This window comes from Ovis aries, chromosome 2, assembly GCF_016772045.2.
Source record: "Ovis aries strain OAR_USU_Benz2616 breed Rambouillet chromosome 2, ARS-UI_Ramb_v3.0, whole genome shotgun sequence".
Classification (NCBI taxonomy): Eukaryota; Metazoa; Chordata; class Mammalia; order Artiodactyla; family Bovidae; genus Ovis; species Ovis aries.
This window is the reverse complement of record NC_056055.1, coordinates 143554084-143568349: the sequence shown is the minus strand read 5'-3', so window position 1 is coordinate 143568349 and position 14266 is coordinate 143554084. Positions and strand designations below refer to the sequence as shown.

At 36.5% G+C, this 14266-nt stretch overlaps 1 protein-coding gene across 3 annotated transcripts in view; it reads right to left on the bottom strand.

Annotated features, from left to right (window-relative positions):
* SCN1A (sodium voltage-gated channel alpha subunit 1) overlaps positions 1-14266 on the bottom strand; it is a 155499-nt gene that overhangs the window by 28511 nt on the left and 112722 nt on the right. For all 3 annotated transcript variants that reach the window (XM_060411115.1, XM_060411114.1, XM_060411113.1), the window contains 3 exons: positions 5429-5549; positions 4537-4691; positions 2677-2850 (listed from right to left, as the gene is read on the bottom strand). In XM_060411115.1, the coding sequence (XP_060267098.1) occupies positions 2677-2850; positions 4537-4691; positions 5429-5549 (450 nt within the window). The remainder of the gene's footprint in view (positions 1-2676; positions 2851-4536; positions 4692-5428; positions 5550-14266) is intronic.

The following is a 14266-nucleotide window of genomic DNA, read 5'->3' as shown; positions in this document are numbered from 1 at the left end:
CTCTTGATGGATACTTAAGCTGCCTCCACATTTTTGTGATTGTAAATAATACTGCTATGAACATTGGGGTGCATGTACCATTTTAAATTAATGTCTTCATTTTCTCCAGATCTATACCCAGGAGCGGAATTGCTGGGTCATATGATAGTTCTGTTCTTGTTTTTTTTTTTTTTTTTGCTGAAGCTCCATTCTGTTTTCTATAGTGACTGCACCAATTTACACTCCCACCAACAGTGTACAAGTTGTTCCCTTTTCTCCACGTGTTTTATTTGTGGCCCTTTTGATGATAGCCTCTCTGACAGGTGTGAGGCCATATCTCTTTGTGGTTTTGCTCTTCATTTCCCTGATGATTAGTGATACTGAGCATCTTTTCATGTTCCTGTTGGCCATATGGATTTCCTTTTTAGAAAAATGTCTATTAAATTCTTCTGCCCATTTTCTAATTGGGATGTTTGCTTTTTGATGTTGAGTTGTATGAGCTATTTATGTATGTAGAATATGAGCCACTTATCACTCTTTTGAGTTTTTTTTTTTCCTAATTTACTCATTTCTTAGTAATGTTAAGCTTTTCAAATAGTTCTGGATTTGCCTTTGTTCAACAAAATTAAAGAGATATTGCATGGCTCTTAGCTCTACAAATACTTTCCATAAGAATATTGAGTAGTTCTGCTGGATTATCATTTTAGGAGAATAAAATGCCTATGAAGTCTGTGGTATTTTGAAAATACATTTTTAAAGCTGAAAATATGCCAAACATAAAGCATGATGTTTGCCTTGAACAAATCTCAAAGACAGCTACTTGCTTTGGGCTGATGAAGTATTAATTGTTGAATACACCAACTCTGTGAAGGGCTATTGGTATATTATGGGCTTGCCGTAAATCTAGTTATGTTCTAGAGTAACTCCCATCACTGCATGAAGTAGAATTTTTTTTCACTATTCCCCATACATCTAATTTTCTATAATTTAGTTACAAGCTATATAATCTACTCTTTAAAAATAGCCTTTACGAAAATCAAAAAGAATTTTTTTCTTCTCTTTTTTTAATTTGTAGCACATTTTATTTATTTATTTAATTAATTATTATTTTTTTAACTTTACAATATTGTATTGGTTTAGCCATACTTCAACATGAATCTGCCACGGGTGTACACATGTTCCCACTCCTGAACCCCCCTCCCACCTCCCTCCCCGTACCATCCCTCTGGGTCATCCCAATGCAACAGCTCCAAGCATCCTGTATCCTGCATCGAACCTAGACTGGTGATTCATTTCTTATATGATATTATACATGTTTCAATGCCATTCTCCCAAATCATCCCACCCTCTCTCTCTCCCACAGAGTCCAAAAGGCTGTTCTATACATCTGTGTCTCTTTTGCTGTCTTGCATACAGGGTTATCGTTACCATCTTTCTAAATTCCATATATCTGCATTAGTATACTGTATTGGACCCATCACTTCATGCGAAATAGATGGGGAAACAGTGGAAACAGTGTCAGACTTTATTTTTTTGGGCTCCAGAATCACTGCAGATGGTGATGGCAGCCATGAAATTAAAAGACACTTACTCCTTGGAAGAAAAGTTATGACCAACCTAGATATCATATTCAAAAGTAGAGACATTACTTTGTCGACTAAGGTCTGTCTAGTCAAGTTCATGGTTTTTCCAGTGGTCATGTATGGATGTGAGAGTTGGACTGTGAAGAAGGCTGAGAGCCGAAGAATTGATGCTTTTGAACTGTGGTGTTGGAGAAGACTCTTGAGAGTCCCTTGGACTGCAAGGAGATCCAACTAGTCCATTTTGAAGGAGATCAGCCCTGGGATTTCTTTGGAAAGAATGATGCTAAAGCTGAAACTCCAGTACTTTGGCCACCTCGTGCGAAGAGTTGACTCATTGGAAAAGACTCTGATGCTGGGAGGGATTGGGGGCAGGAGGAGAAGGGACAACAGAGGATGAGATGGCTGGATGGCATCACTGACTCGATGGATGGGGGTCTGAGTGAACTCTGGGAGTTGGTGATGGACAGGGAGGCCTGGCATGCTGCAATTCATGGAGTCACAAAGAGTTGGACATGACTGAGTGACTGAACTGAACTGAACTGAACTGAACTGAATACTGTATTGGTGTTTTTCTTTCTGGCTTACTTCATTCTGTATATCAGCTCCAGTTTCATCCACCTCATTAGAACTGATTCTTTAAAAACTGACAGTAGCTTCCACCATCATCACTGGTTGGTTTGTTTACTGAGTGCCTCTAACTCTCATGTACTAATATGATCATTTTATAGTGTCAGGAGCCAAGTAACTTAGTGGCACACAAAATCAGTGGTGGGGCTGGGATTCAAACTCAACTCTGTTTGAATCATAATATTAATAAAAGTAACTTAAACATCATATCCTATTTCACCATTCTCTCTACAAACTTCTGATGTTTTTCCCCCAGCTTTTTATCTTAGATAACCACCATAAATCCCATCCTCCCAATGCTAAATCAGTACTAAATTAGCTTATTTATTACAAAAACTTCACTCTTATTCAGTGAATTAGTTTAGTGTCTATTAAGTAGCATATCCTGTCAACATAACAGAGTGATCAAAGATTCACTATTTTGGAATTAGTTTATAAATAAGACAAGTTACCTTGAATGAAAGACAAAAATATGGAGGATACTTACATCAACAATTAAGAAGTCTAGCCAACACCAGGCATTGGTGAAATATGTTTGATAGCCATATGCCACCCATTTTAGGAGCATTTCCAGAATGAAAATGTAAGTGAAAACCTTGTCAGCATACTCCAACATTGTTTTGATCGTCTTTCGCTGGTCAATATATATATCCTCAAATGCCTATAAAAAAAGTTATGTATTTCAGTTTTCTGAAACTTTTATGCTACAGCTATTATAGGCTGTTTTCCCTGATAACATAGTTTTTCCTGATTTTCATATATGTATAGGGTAGAGGAAAAGTAGCTATTGATGTTTTTTTTTCTTCCTTCCAAAGATCTTTTAATGAATCAGGAGAAGAGTTATGCCCTCTATTGATCTAACTAAAAGGAAGAAATAAAAGCATAACTCTAAGGAATTAAAGTGAGTTGTTCAGGAAATAGTTGTTAATGTCATGTCTTGATGCTGGTATCCCAACTTGAAGTTCTTTATTCTCTTTGTTTCATATCTTTTGCCTCCTCCTGTTAGCCTCTTTATTTTTTCCACAGAAAGGAGGTTGAAGAAATAAAAAGGCTTATATTTTTCATAAAGCAGAAATTATAATTGATCAATACATCATCTAATTTTACTATACATTGAGTTCAATTGTCCCCTTCATTTTGTTGACAGTTTATGTTTATCAGCAAAGATATGGTGTAACAAAGATGGTGGGATGAAATTCCTTCTCATTTAAACTATAATATGTATTCTTTTTCTAATATGAACCTCAATGATACTTTATATCTAAGTCTGTATTCATTTAAATGGTAAAAAAAACTATTTCTTATCTAAAGTAGCATGTAGATAAAATTTATTTCATCAGAGAAATATGCAGAAAAATATAGGCCTGTGTTAGAATCATACATTTTTAAGTTAAATAAACCTAAGTTATTGTGTTTCAGTTAAGTACTGTATCATCTTTCCATCTCTGTCTGTCTACATCTATTTTATGGCTTAAGTAGTCTATTTGTGTTAGCATTTTCCTAAAGTGTTATCTATGTGCTATACTTTACATTTTTGTAAATGATTTTTACATAAATAGACATTGATTCTGATAAAATGAACACTTTTATACACAGAGAAACCAATCCTTAAATGGTTACTTAGGCGCACTGCCCAGTATTTATTGTTACCAATATTCACTGGTTTTGGAGTAACAAGAGAACACTGGATGCATTTCAAAAAGGACAGAGAAGTAGTCTCTAAGGACTTATCAACTGTCCATAAGGAGATAACAATAATATAATTCATAAACAAAATTCATCAGAACATAGAAATTAAATTAACATATATACCCAACCACAGGACTTTAACTACTCTGTATTATCATGCTTACTTTGTTGTTAAAATGAGTAATTAAATGCTCATGTCCTTTGACTATCATGAATAAATTAGACAGATTTTTCTGGATTACTTAATAATAAAATGAAAATTAATGACTAGTTAATTAGAAATGTGTGTATATATAATGAAAATCAATGCAGAGCTGCATAGTTATACATTGTCTATAGTCTGGAAGATATGAAGTGGTGTTACTAAAAATGCCCTGGAGATAGGTAGAAAGATATGAGTGGATGGGTGGGTGGATGGATGAATATAGTGACGTATGCATGTTTAAGGAAGAAGTCATAAATAGAGATAAAAGTTCTGGGGTTATCAAACAGAGATTAATGGCTGATTCCATGGAAATGGAAATAGCTATACAATGAGGGTTCAGGAAAAATAATGCATTGGATAGTAAAAGAATGCAACAGAAAGGATTAATAAGTCATCAGTATTAGGTGATTCTAAAACTTAGTATTATGGCACTTTTGCTTAGTATTCACTCACCAGTGCACCACTGCTAAGGAGAATCATGAAAACAATGAAGGTCTCAAACCAGTTATGTTCAACTATTCGGAAACACGTTCTTCTCAGATTCCACCATTGTTTTCCTCTCCCTTCTTCCACACTAATTTGACAACATTTGAATCTTTGCACACAGCCTGCAAATATAATGTTAAAACAGGAGCAGATAAATAACTTCTCCTGCTTCAGCGATACCCTTTGGCATGTTCTGGATTCATTTTCTCATGACCATTGCCATCTCCATCTTGCTGGGCTAACTCTGTAAGCCTAGGGTAGTAGGAACACATGCATTAGCGATGTGAAGTTGTGAAAACTATTCAGCCCCTTATTTCCATGGGAAATACTAATCATGGAGAAAACAAAGCAATAAGTATGGATTTATTGTCCGCACTGCACCAGACTCAACTAGGTACTGTGCAGGGATCACGAATAGGGCAGTGCTTATTTCCTGTTCCACCCAAGTATTGGAAACTGCTGTTTTCATGGAAAAAAATATGCTTGCAATTCATTTGATAATAATATAAAATTATTTTTAAAGCAAATGTTGTGTATGAGAATTTTGACTAATGTTTAAGATGCTGACTTCTTGCAAAATCACCATTTTATCTGAAAAATTATAAATTAGTCATTCATTCTGACTACATTAAATGATCTTTTCTCCATGTTCATGGTTCCTTACACATGGCAGGTAAAACCAAAATGTAATGAGAGATTTTACATATGTTAGCTTATTAGAAGTAATTAAAATAGATTGACTACAATGTACTGCTCTATTCTGAGTTGTCCATTTTGGATGATCAACAGCTTTAAAAAAAGAAAAAAAAAACAACTGCACTCTATAAATGTAAGATTAACACGAAGGTCATTTTTTTACCTTCAGTAAAACAGGCTTCAGGTTCAAGGGTTTCCTCGGGTTCCACTACAGGCTGTTCCTCGGCAGGTGCTCCAATGTCCACAGTGCTACCTTCAGATGAACTACTGCTTTCATTAAGCTTCTGACCATGAGATGGACATAAAAAGTAAATCACTTTAATTTGGTCACTAAGAAATAGTCTAGCAAGAATACTATGAACTGATTTTGGATTCTCCTTGAAATAAAGCGATTTTTAAGATTAGAGCAAAAGAGTGATTGAATAAGAGGAGGAAATAAGAAAATAATCTATGGTAATCAGATTATATAAGGTATATTAAGATTCTTATATATCTTATATATATGAGATATATAAGATTATATAAGGTATATATATTAAGGTATAAGAAAATAATCATTCACTATAATTTGCAGTGTATGAAATCAGATTTCTATATTTTAAAGTTACAAATGGCTATTGAAAATATGTACTAAGCAAACCACTGTCTTATGAATTAGAAAAGAGCCAAAAGGAAGATTGAGGGAGGAGGAGTTAGTATAATTGGTATCATTTTAGAGATGATAAAATTAAGGCTTAGACAGGTTAAGTAACTTGTCTAATGTTATGTAACCAGTAAGTGAGAAAACCAAGATTTGAATTATTCCTGACCCCAATGTCCATCCCATCTTCTGTGCAACTACACTGTTTCTGAAATAAGAGAAACAGGATATTCACATGCTTATAATTCTATAATCCATAGGAAAAATCCCAAGGTGAGTCTAACAGATGAAGAGAATCTATAATTCAATCTTGAAGTGACACAAAAACAAAAACATCTATCCATAATGTAAAGCAATAGTGGAATTTTACAATGATATAAATATTCAGTATCTTCATGGAAATAATTTCATCAGATGCAAAAAAACTAACCTTTGGGTAGTTGTAGACATGAGTTCCTGTTTAATCTTTGTTTACAGTAATTCTTCCAAATGAATTAAACACTTGTTAGAAAACAAATGGCATAATAGTAACTTAAGCGCAAGCAATAATAAAACATTTTGGTATAATATTACTTTAACTCAGAAATTTTTTACAAGTGCTACTTGAAAAGTCTTTAAAATTTTGAGGCAAATCCTGTTCTTGCTTATCATAGTTCTTCACACATAGTGCCAAATATCAGACTCCATATCAAACTTTGTATCCATTAGTAAATATCATTATTGGTCACGCAGACTTCAGTTTTTCAATTAGCAACTGTGAGTACTAAGATGAAAAGATGTGAACCTAAAATAATATAAAGTCAATTTGTTTATGTCTATTGCTTGCCACACTAAATATCCTCCTCTGTTGTGTCCTGGCTGTGTTGTTGTTCAGTTGCTAAGTCATGTCTGACTCTTTGCAACCCCATGAACTGCAGCACGCCAGGCTTCCCTGTCCATCACCAACTCCCAGAGCTTGCTCAAACTCATGTCCATAGAGCTGGTGATGCCATCCAATCATCTCATCCTCTGTCGTCCCCTTCTCCTCCTGCCCTCAACCTTTCCCAGCATCAGGGTCTTTTCCAATGAGTCAGTTCTTAGCATCAGGTGACCAAAGTATTGGAGCTTCAGCTTCAGCATCAGTCTTTCTAATGAATATTCAGGGTTGATTTCCTTTAGGACTGACTGGTTTGATCTCCTTGCAGTTCAAGGGACTCTCAAAGAGTCTTCTTCAGCACCAAATTTAAAAAGCATCAGTTCTTCAGAGCTCAGACTTCTTTATGGTCCAACTCTCACATTCATACATGACTACTAGAAAAACCATAGCTTTAACTATATAGACCTTTGTTGGCAAAGTGATGTCTCTGCTTTTTAATATGCTGTGTCTTGCCTAGATGATGATAAAATAAATTGATACTTTTTTTCTTGGTGTATAGTTACTCCAGGTCTTACTGGGTCATACTTTCTTCAGATGAGAGCTGTTGCCAGTATACTCATCTTTATTCTTAAGATAGGCAAAATAAAGGACAGAATGGTATGGACATAACAGAAGCAGAAGATATTAAGAAGAGGTGGCAAGAAGACACAGAAGAAATGTACAAAAAATGGTCTTAATGACCCAGATAACCACAATCATATAATCATTCACCTAGAGCCAGACATCCTGGAGTGTGAAGTTAAGTGGGCCTGAGGAAGCATCATAATGAATAAAACTAGTGGAGGTGATGGAATTCCAGCTGAGCTATTTCAAATCTAAAAGATGATGCTATGAAAGTGCTGCAGTCAATATGCCAGCAAATTTGGAAAACTCAGTAGTGGCCACAGGACTGGAAAATGTCCGTTTTCATTCCAGTCCCAAAGAAGGGCAATGCCAAAGAGTGTTCAAACAATCACACAATTGTGCTCATCTCACATGCTCACAAAGTAATGCTCAAAATTTTTCAAGCTAGGCTTTAACAGTCCATGAACCAAAAACTTTCAGGTGTACTAGCTGAATTTGGGAAAGGCAGAGGAACCAGAGATCGAATTGCCAACATTCGCTGGATCATAGAAGAGCAAGGGAATTCCAGAAAAACATCTGCTTCACTGACTATGCTAAAGCCTTTAACTATGTAAATCACAACAAACTGTGGAAAATTCTGAAAGAGATAGGAATACCAGACCATCTTACCTTCCTCCTGAGAAATCTGTATGCAGGTCAAGAAGCAACACTGAGAACAGGACGTGGAACAATGGACTGGTTCCAAATTGGAAAAGGAGTATATCAAGGCTGAATATTGTCACCCTGCTTATTTAACTTCTATGCAGAATACATCATGCAAAATGCTGGGCTGAATGAAGCACAAGCTGGAATCAAGCTTGCTAGAGTATCAATAATCTCAGATATGCAGATGACACCACCCTTATGGCAAAAAGCAAAGAGGAACTAAAGAGCCTCTTGATGAAGGTGAAAGAGAAGGGTGAAAAAGTTGGCTTAAAATTCAGCATTTAAAAAACTAAGATCATAGCATCGTGTCCCCCATCAATTCATGGCAAATAGATGGGGAAACAATGGAAACTGTGACAGACTTTATTTTCTTGGGCTCCAAAAATCACTGCAGACAGTGACTGCAGCCATGAAATTAAAAGACTCTTGCTCCTTGGAAGAAAATCTATGACAAACCTAGGAAGTATATTAAAAAGCAGAGACATCACTTTGCAGACAAATGTCTGTCTAGTCAAAGCTATGGTTTTTCCAGTAGTCATGTACAAAGGTGAGAGTTGAAGCGTCAAGAAGGCTGAACACTGAAGGGTTGATGCGTTTAAACTGTGCTGTTGGAGAAGACTCTTGAGAGTCCTTTGGACAGCAAGGAGATCAAACCAGTTAATCCTAAAAGAAATCAACCCTGAATACTCATTTGAAGGACTGATGCTGAAACTGAAGCTTCGATATTCTGACCACCTGATGCAAAGTGCTGATTTATTGGAAAAGACTCTGTTGCTGGGAATAATTGAGGGCAGAAGAAGCGGGCCACAGAGGATAAGTTGGTTGGATGGCATCACTGACTCAATGGATATGAGTTTGAGCAAACTGGGAATTAGTGAAGAACAGGGAAGCCTGGCATGCTGCAGTTCCATGGGGTTGCAAAGAGCTGGACACAACTGAGTGACTGAACCACAACATTCTTCAGAATATTCTTAAAAATTAGCTACTCTTGTTTTAAAATCAAGCTTTATAATATTACCAGTTATTATACTTCAAGGTATAATCCCCCTTTAATGCATACAGTTTGGAATCAATCTGGGAGAAATTTTAAAAGGATATAAAAGATGATTAAATGACCATTATTAGTATTACAATGGAAGATGTGCTCTTAGAAAGTTCCCAGGTTTACACAGGTGATCCTTTGGATGTTTATAAATTAATTTCCAAACACAATTTAAGCAATATAAGTATATCCCATGGTTTGTTTGGACTACGGTAAGAAAGCAGAAGTGTGTCTAGCATCACTGAAACTCAACCTATATCAATTAAAGGCATGACTTCTTTTTCCTCTCTTAAATGTACTCTTTAAACTAAGTTCCTGATTCTGTTTGAAATATCTCTTAGCACCTAGACTCAAAATCATCTTGCTTACTCTTATTTCAAATAATGACAGTGAAGTCAAATTTAATTATACCTTTGAAATACTCTGCTCAGTTTCATCTTCCTGATTCCTAGGAATGCTCTGTTCACCATTGTCACTTCTGTTTTGGACAGCTATAAATAATAAATTCACCATTTATTCTAGCCTTATCTAATACTAGACCCTTGTGAACCACAAAGGCCTGAATTATGCTAGTTACCCAATAAATATTTGGTGAATGAATGAGTGCCTGGACTGAGAAGTTTCTGTCTCCAGCTTGGCTTTCCAAGCAAATTTCCCAGATCTGTCTTTCACAGAAGCTGTAATTTAGTCACGGTGAACTTCTTTAATGTTCTCTGGCTTTTAGTAATATAGTGGTTTCTGCCCATCATTTTGGATGAATAATAATTATTCTATCCTCACCCACTTTATCTGCACAACTCTTTGGGCACAGACTGCTTTTTATCTAGCCCACCTCCATGCTAATTGACTTACCAAACTAACAATGCTTGGCATTTTCGCTGTAAAACACAATGACTGATACCAGTAATATGCTATTTTCTCAGGAGGTTGGCTATACTGTAGTACATCTCTGCTTCCACCTGGTGAGTTGTATGCTTATCAAAAATAAGCTGTTTGTTTTCAAATCAATCTGTACTATTGTAAATTAATATATTATAATTATGGAATTTACTCTTGCATAATGTGACAAAATGAGTTTGAAAACAAAGTTACTATATTCATAAAAACTAAATTGAAATCATTGGATAAAATTAATAAAGGCAAATCCCTCAAACACATACAAACACATAAAAGCCTATTGAAGTTGCTATATAACACAGAGAACCCAACCTGGTGCTCTGTGGTGACCTAGAGTGGTGGGATGGGGGTAAGGAGGGGGGTTCAAGAAGGAGGGATATATGTATAATTATGGCTGATTCACATTGCTGTGGAGAAGGAAGTGGCACCTCACTCCAGTACTCTTGCCTGGAAAATCCCATGGACAGAGGAGCCTGGTAGGCTGCAGTCCATGGGGTCGCGAAGAGTCAGACCCAAGTAAATGACTTCACTTTCACTTTTCACGTTCATGCATTGGAGAAGGAAATGGCAACCCACTCCAGTGTTCTTGCCTGGAGAATCCCAGGGACGGGGGAGCCTGGTGGGCTGCCGTCTATGGGGTCACAGAGAGTCAGACACAACTGAAGCGACTTAGAGCAGCAGCAGCAGCAGCAGCAGCACATTGTTGTATGGCAGAAACCAACAACGTTGTAAAGCAATTTTCTTCCAATTAAAAAGCAAATTAAAACATAGCCTGTTGCAAAATTAGGTGTGAATAGGTTATTTTTAAAAAGGGTATGCTGTTGTTGTTCAGTTGCCCAGTCATGTCCGACTCTTTGCAACCCCGTGGACTGCAGCACATCAGGCCTCCCTGTCCCTCACCATCTCCTGGAGTTTGCCCAAGTTCATGTTCATTGCATTGGTGGTGCCATCCAGCCATCTCATCCTCTGATGCCCTCTTCACCTTCTGCCCTCAATCCTTCCCTGCATCAGGGACTTTTCCAATGAGTCATCTGTTCGCATCAGATGACAAAAATACTGGAGTTTCAGCTTCAGCATCAGTCTTTCCAGTGAATATTTAGGGTTGATTTCCCTTAAGATTGACTGGTTTGACCTCCTTGCTGTCCATGGGACTTTCAGGAGTCTTCTCCAGCACCACAGTGTGAAAGTATCAATTCTTTGGCATTCTGCCTTCTTTACGGTCTAGCTCTCACAACTGTACATGACCACTGGGAAGACTATAGCCCTAACGATATAGATCTTTGTCAGCAGAGTAATGTCTCTGCTTTTCAACACAATGTCTAGGTTTGTCTTCACTTTCCTGCCAAGAAGCAATAATCTGATTTCATGGCTGCAGTCACCATCCGCAGTGATTCTGGAGCCCAAGAAAGAGGAAATCTGATACTACTTCTACCTTTTCCCCTTTTATTTGCCATGAAGTAATGGGGGTGGATCCCATGATCTTAGTTTTTCTAATATTTAGTCTTAAGCCAGTTTTTCACTCTCCTCCTTCACACTCCTCATGAGTCTCTTTAGTTCCTCTTCCCTTTCTGCCATTAGAGTGGTATCATCTGCATATTTGAGGTTGTTGATGTTTCTCCTGTCTATCTTGATTCCAGCTGGTAACTCATGCAGCCTGGCATTTCTCATGATGTACCCAACATATAAGTTAAATAAACAGGGTAACAGCATGCAGCCCTGTCATACACTTTTCTCGGTTGTAAACCAGTAAGTTGTTTTATACAAGGTTCTAACTGTTGCTTCTTGGCCCAAATACAGGTTTCTCAGAAGACAAGTAAGATGGTCTGGTATTCCCATCTTTCTAAGAGCTTTCCACAGTTTGTCATGAAAAGCTCTCTAAGAGCTTTTCACACAGTCAAAGGCTTCAGCGTAGTTGATGAAAGAGAAAGAAATGTTTTTTTCTGAAATTACCTTGCTTTCTCTATAATCTAACAAATGCTGGCAATTTGATCTCTAGTTCCTCTTCCTTTTTTAAACCCAGCTTGGACATCTGGAAGTTCTTGGTTCCCATAATGCTGATGCCTAGCATGCAAGATTTTAAGTATGTCCTTACTAGCATGGGTGATGAGTGATGAGGATTGACTTTTTCCAGTCCTGTAGCCACTGCTGGGTCTTCCAGATTTGCTGATATAACGAATGCAAAACCTTAGATGCAGAGAAGGCCTTTGACAAAATTCAACATCCATTTATGATAAAAACTCTCCAGAAAGCAGGAATAGAAGGAACATACCTCAACATGTCCACTTTCACCGCTACTATTCAACATAGTTCAACACACAGAAATCCCTTGCATTCCTATACACTAATAATGAGAAAGTAGAAAAGAAATAAGGAAACAATTCCATTCACCATTGCAACGAAAAGAATAAAATACTTAGGAATATATCTTCCTAAAGAAACTAAAGACCTATATATAGAAACTATAAAACACTGATGAAAGAAATCAAAGAGGACACTAATAGATGGAGAAATATACCATGTTCATGGATTGGAAGAATCAATATAGTGAAAATGAGTATACTACCCAAAGCAATATACAAATTCAATGCAATCCCTATCAAGCTACCAGCCACATTTTTCACAGAACTAGAACAAATAATCTCAAGATTTGTATGGAAATACAAAAACCTCGAATAGCCAAAGCAATCTTGAGAAAGAAGAATGGAACTGGAGGAATCAATGACTTCAGGCGACAAAGGAGGCAAGAATATACAATGGAGTAAAGACAATCTCTTTAACAAGTAAAACACTCTCTGACATAAAATCACAGCAGGATCCTCTATGATCCACCTCCTAGAATTCTGGAAATAAAAGCAAAAATAAACAAATGGGATCTAATTAAAATTAAAAGCTTCTGCACAACAAAGGAAACTATAAGCAAGGTGAAAAGACAGCCTTCTGAATGGGAGAAAATAATAGCAAAATGAAGCAACTGACAAACAACTCATCTCTGGCTAACAAAACACATGAAAAGATGCTCAACATCACTCATTATTAGAGAAATGCAAATCAAAACCACAATGAGGTACCACTTCACACCAGTCAGAATGGCTGCGATCCAAAATCTGCAAGCAATAAATGCTGGTGGAAAAAGGAACCTCCTACACTGTTGGTGGGAATGCAAACTAGTACAGCCACTATGGAGAACAGTGTGGAGATTCCTTAAAAAATTGCAAATAGAACTACCTTATGACCCAGCAATCCCACTTCTGGGCATACACACAGAGGAAACCAGAATTGAAAGAGACACATGTACCCCAATGTTCATCGCAGCACTGTTTATAATAGCCAGGACATGGAAACAACCTAGATGTCCATCAGCAGATGAATGGATAAGAAAGCTGTGCTATATATATGGAATTTAGGAAGATGGCAATGACGACCATGCAAGACAAAGAGACTGATGTGTATAACGGACTTTGGACTCAGAGGACTGGGATGATTTGAGAATGCCATTCTAACATGTATACTATCATGTGAATTTGAAACTAAAAAATAAGTAACAAATGTATTAAACAAAAATAGATGAAATAACAACATTAATAAATTGAACCCAAGCTTGTTGAGTCATTGGCATCATCTTAGGATCCTGCTGATAATACTAAAGTTCATATGTTTTATTGATTTTTTCCCTAAGAACCACCTACTACACTAATATCATCGGCTATATTAATTTCTCTTCATTCATGTACCCTTTGTTTTGTTGTTCTATTTCTCATTTCTCAAATTAAGTTCTATGTCATGTTCTTTCATCCGTTCTTGGTTATCTTTGTTAACAGTGAGATATTCAGAGGGTGTTTGGTCCAATTTCATAGATTTTTGAGAGAAAAAGTTCTTATTTTCTTAGCAGTTGTTTATATATTTTATTTTCTACTTAACCCAACATTTGCTTGGGAGGAAACTCATAAATCCTCAAATGGTTATATTTTTTCTGTTATTTTATTATTAATTTCTAGTTTAACTGCATTGTGATTAGATAATAACCCTATATGACATCTTCTATCTTGAATTTATTGGTATAATAACCCTACAATGTCTACTTGTTTGAATTTATTGAGGCTTACTTTGAAACCCAGTACATTATTAATTTAGGTAAATACACCATGGGCCATTGAAAATTAGAATTCTCTGTACATATAGTTTTTCTAGATAACAAACATTTATAACATTTTACTATTTATATTATTCAAAGATTGAC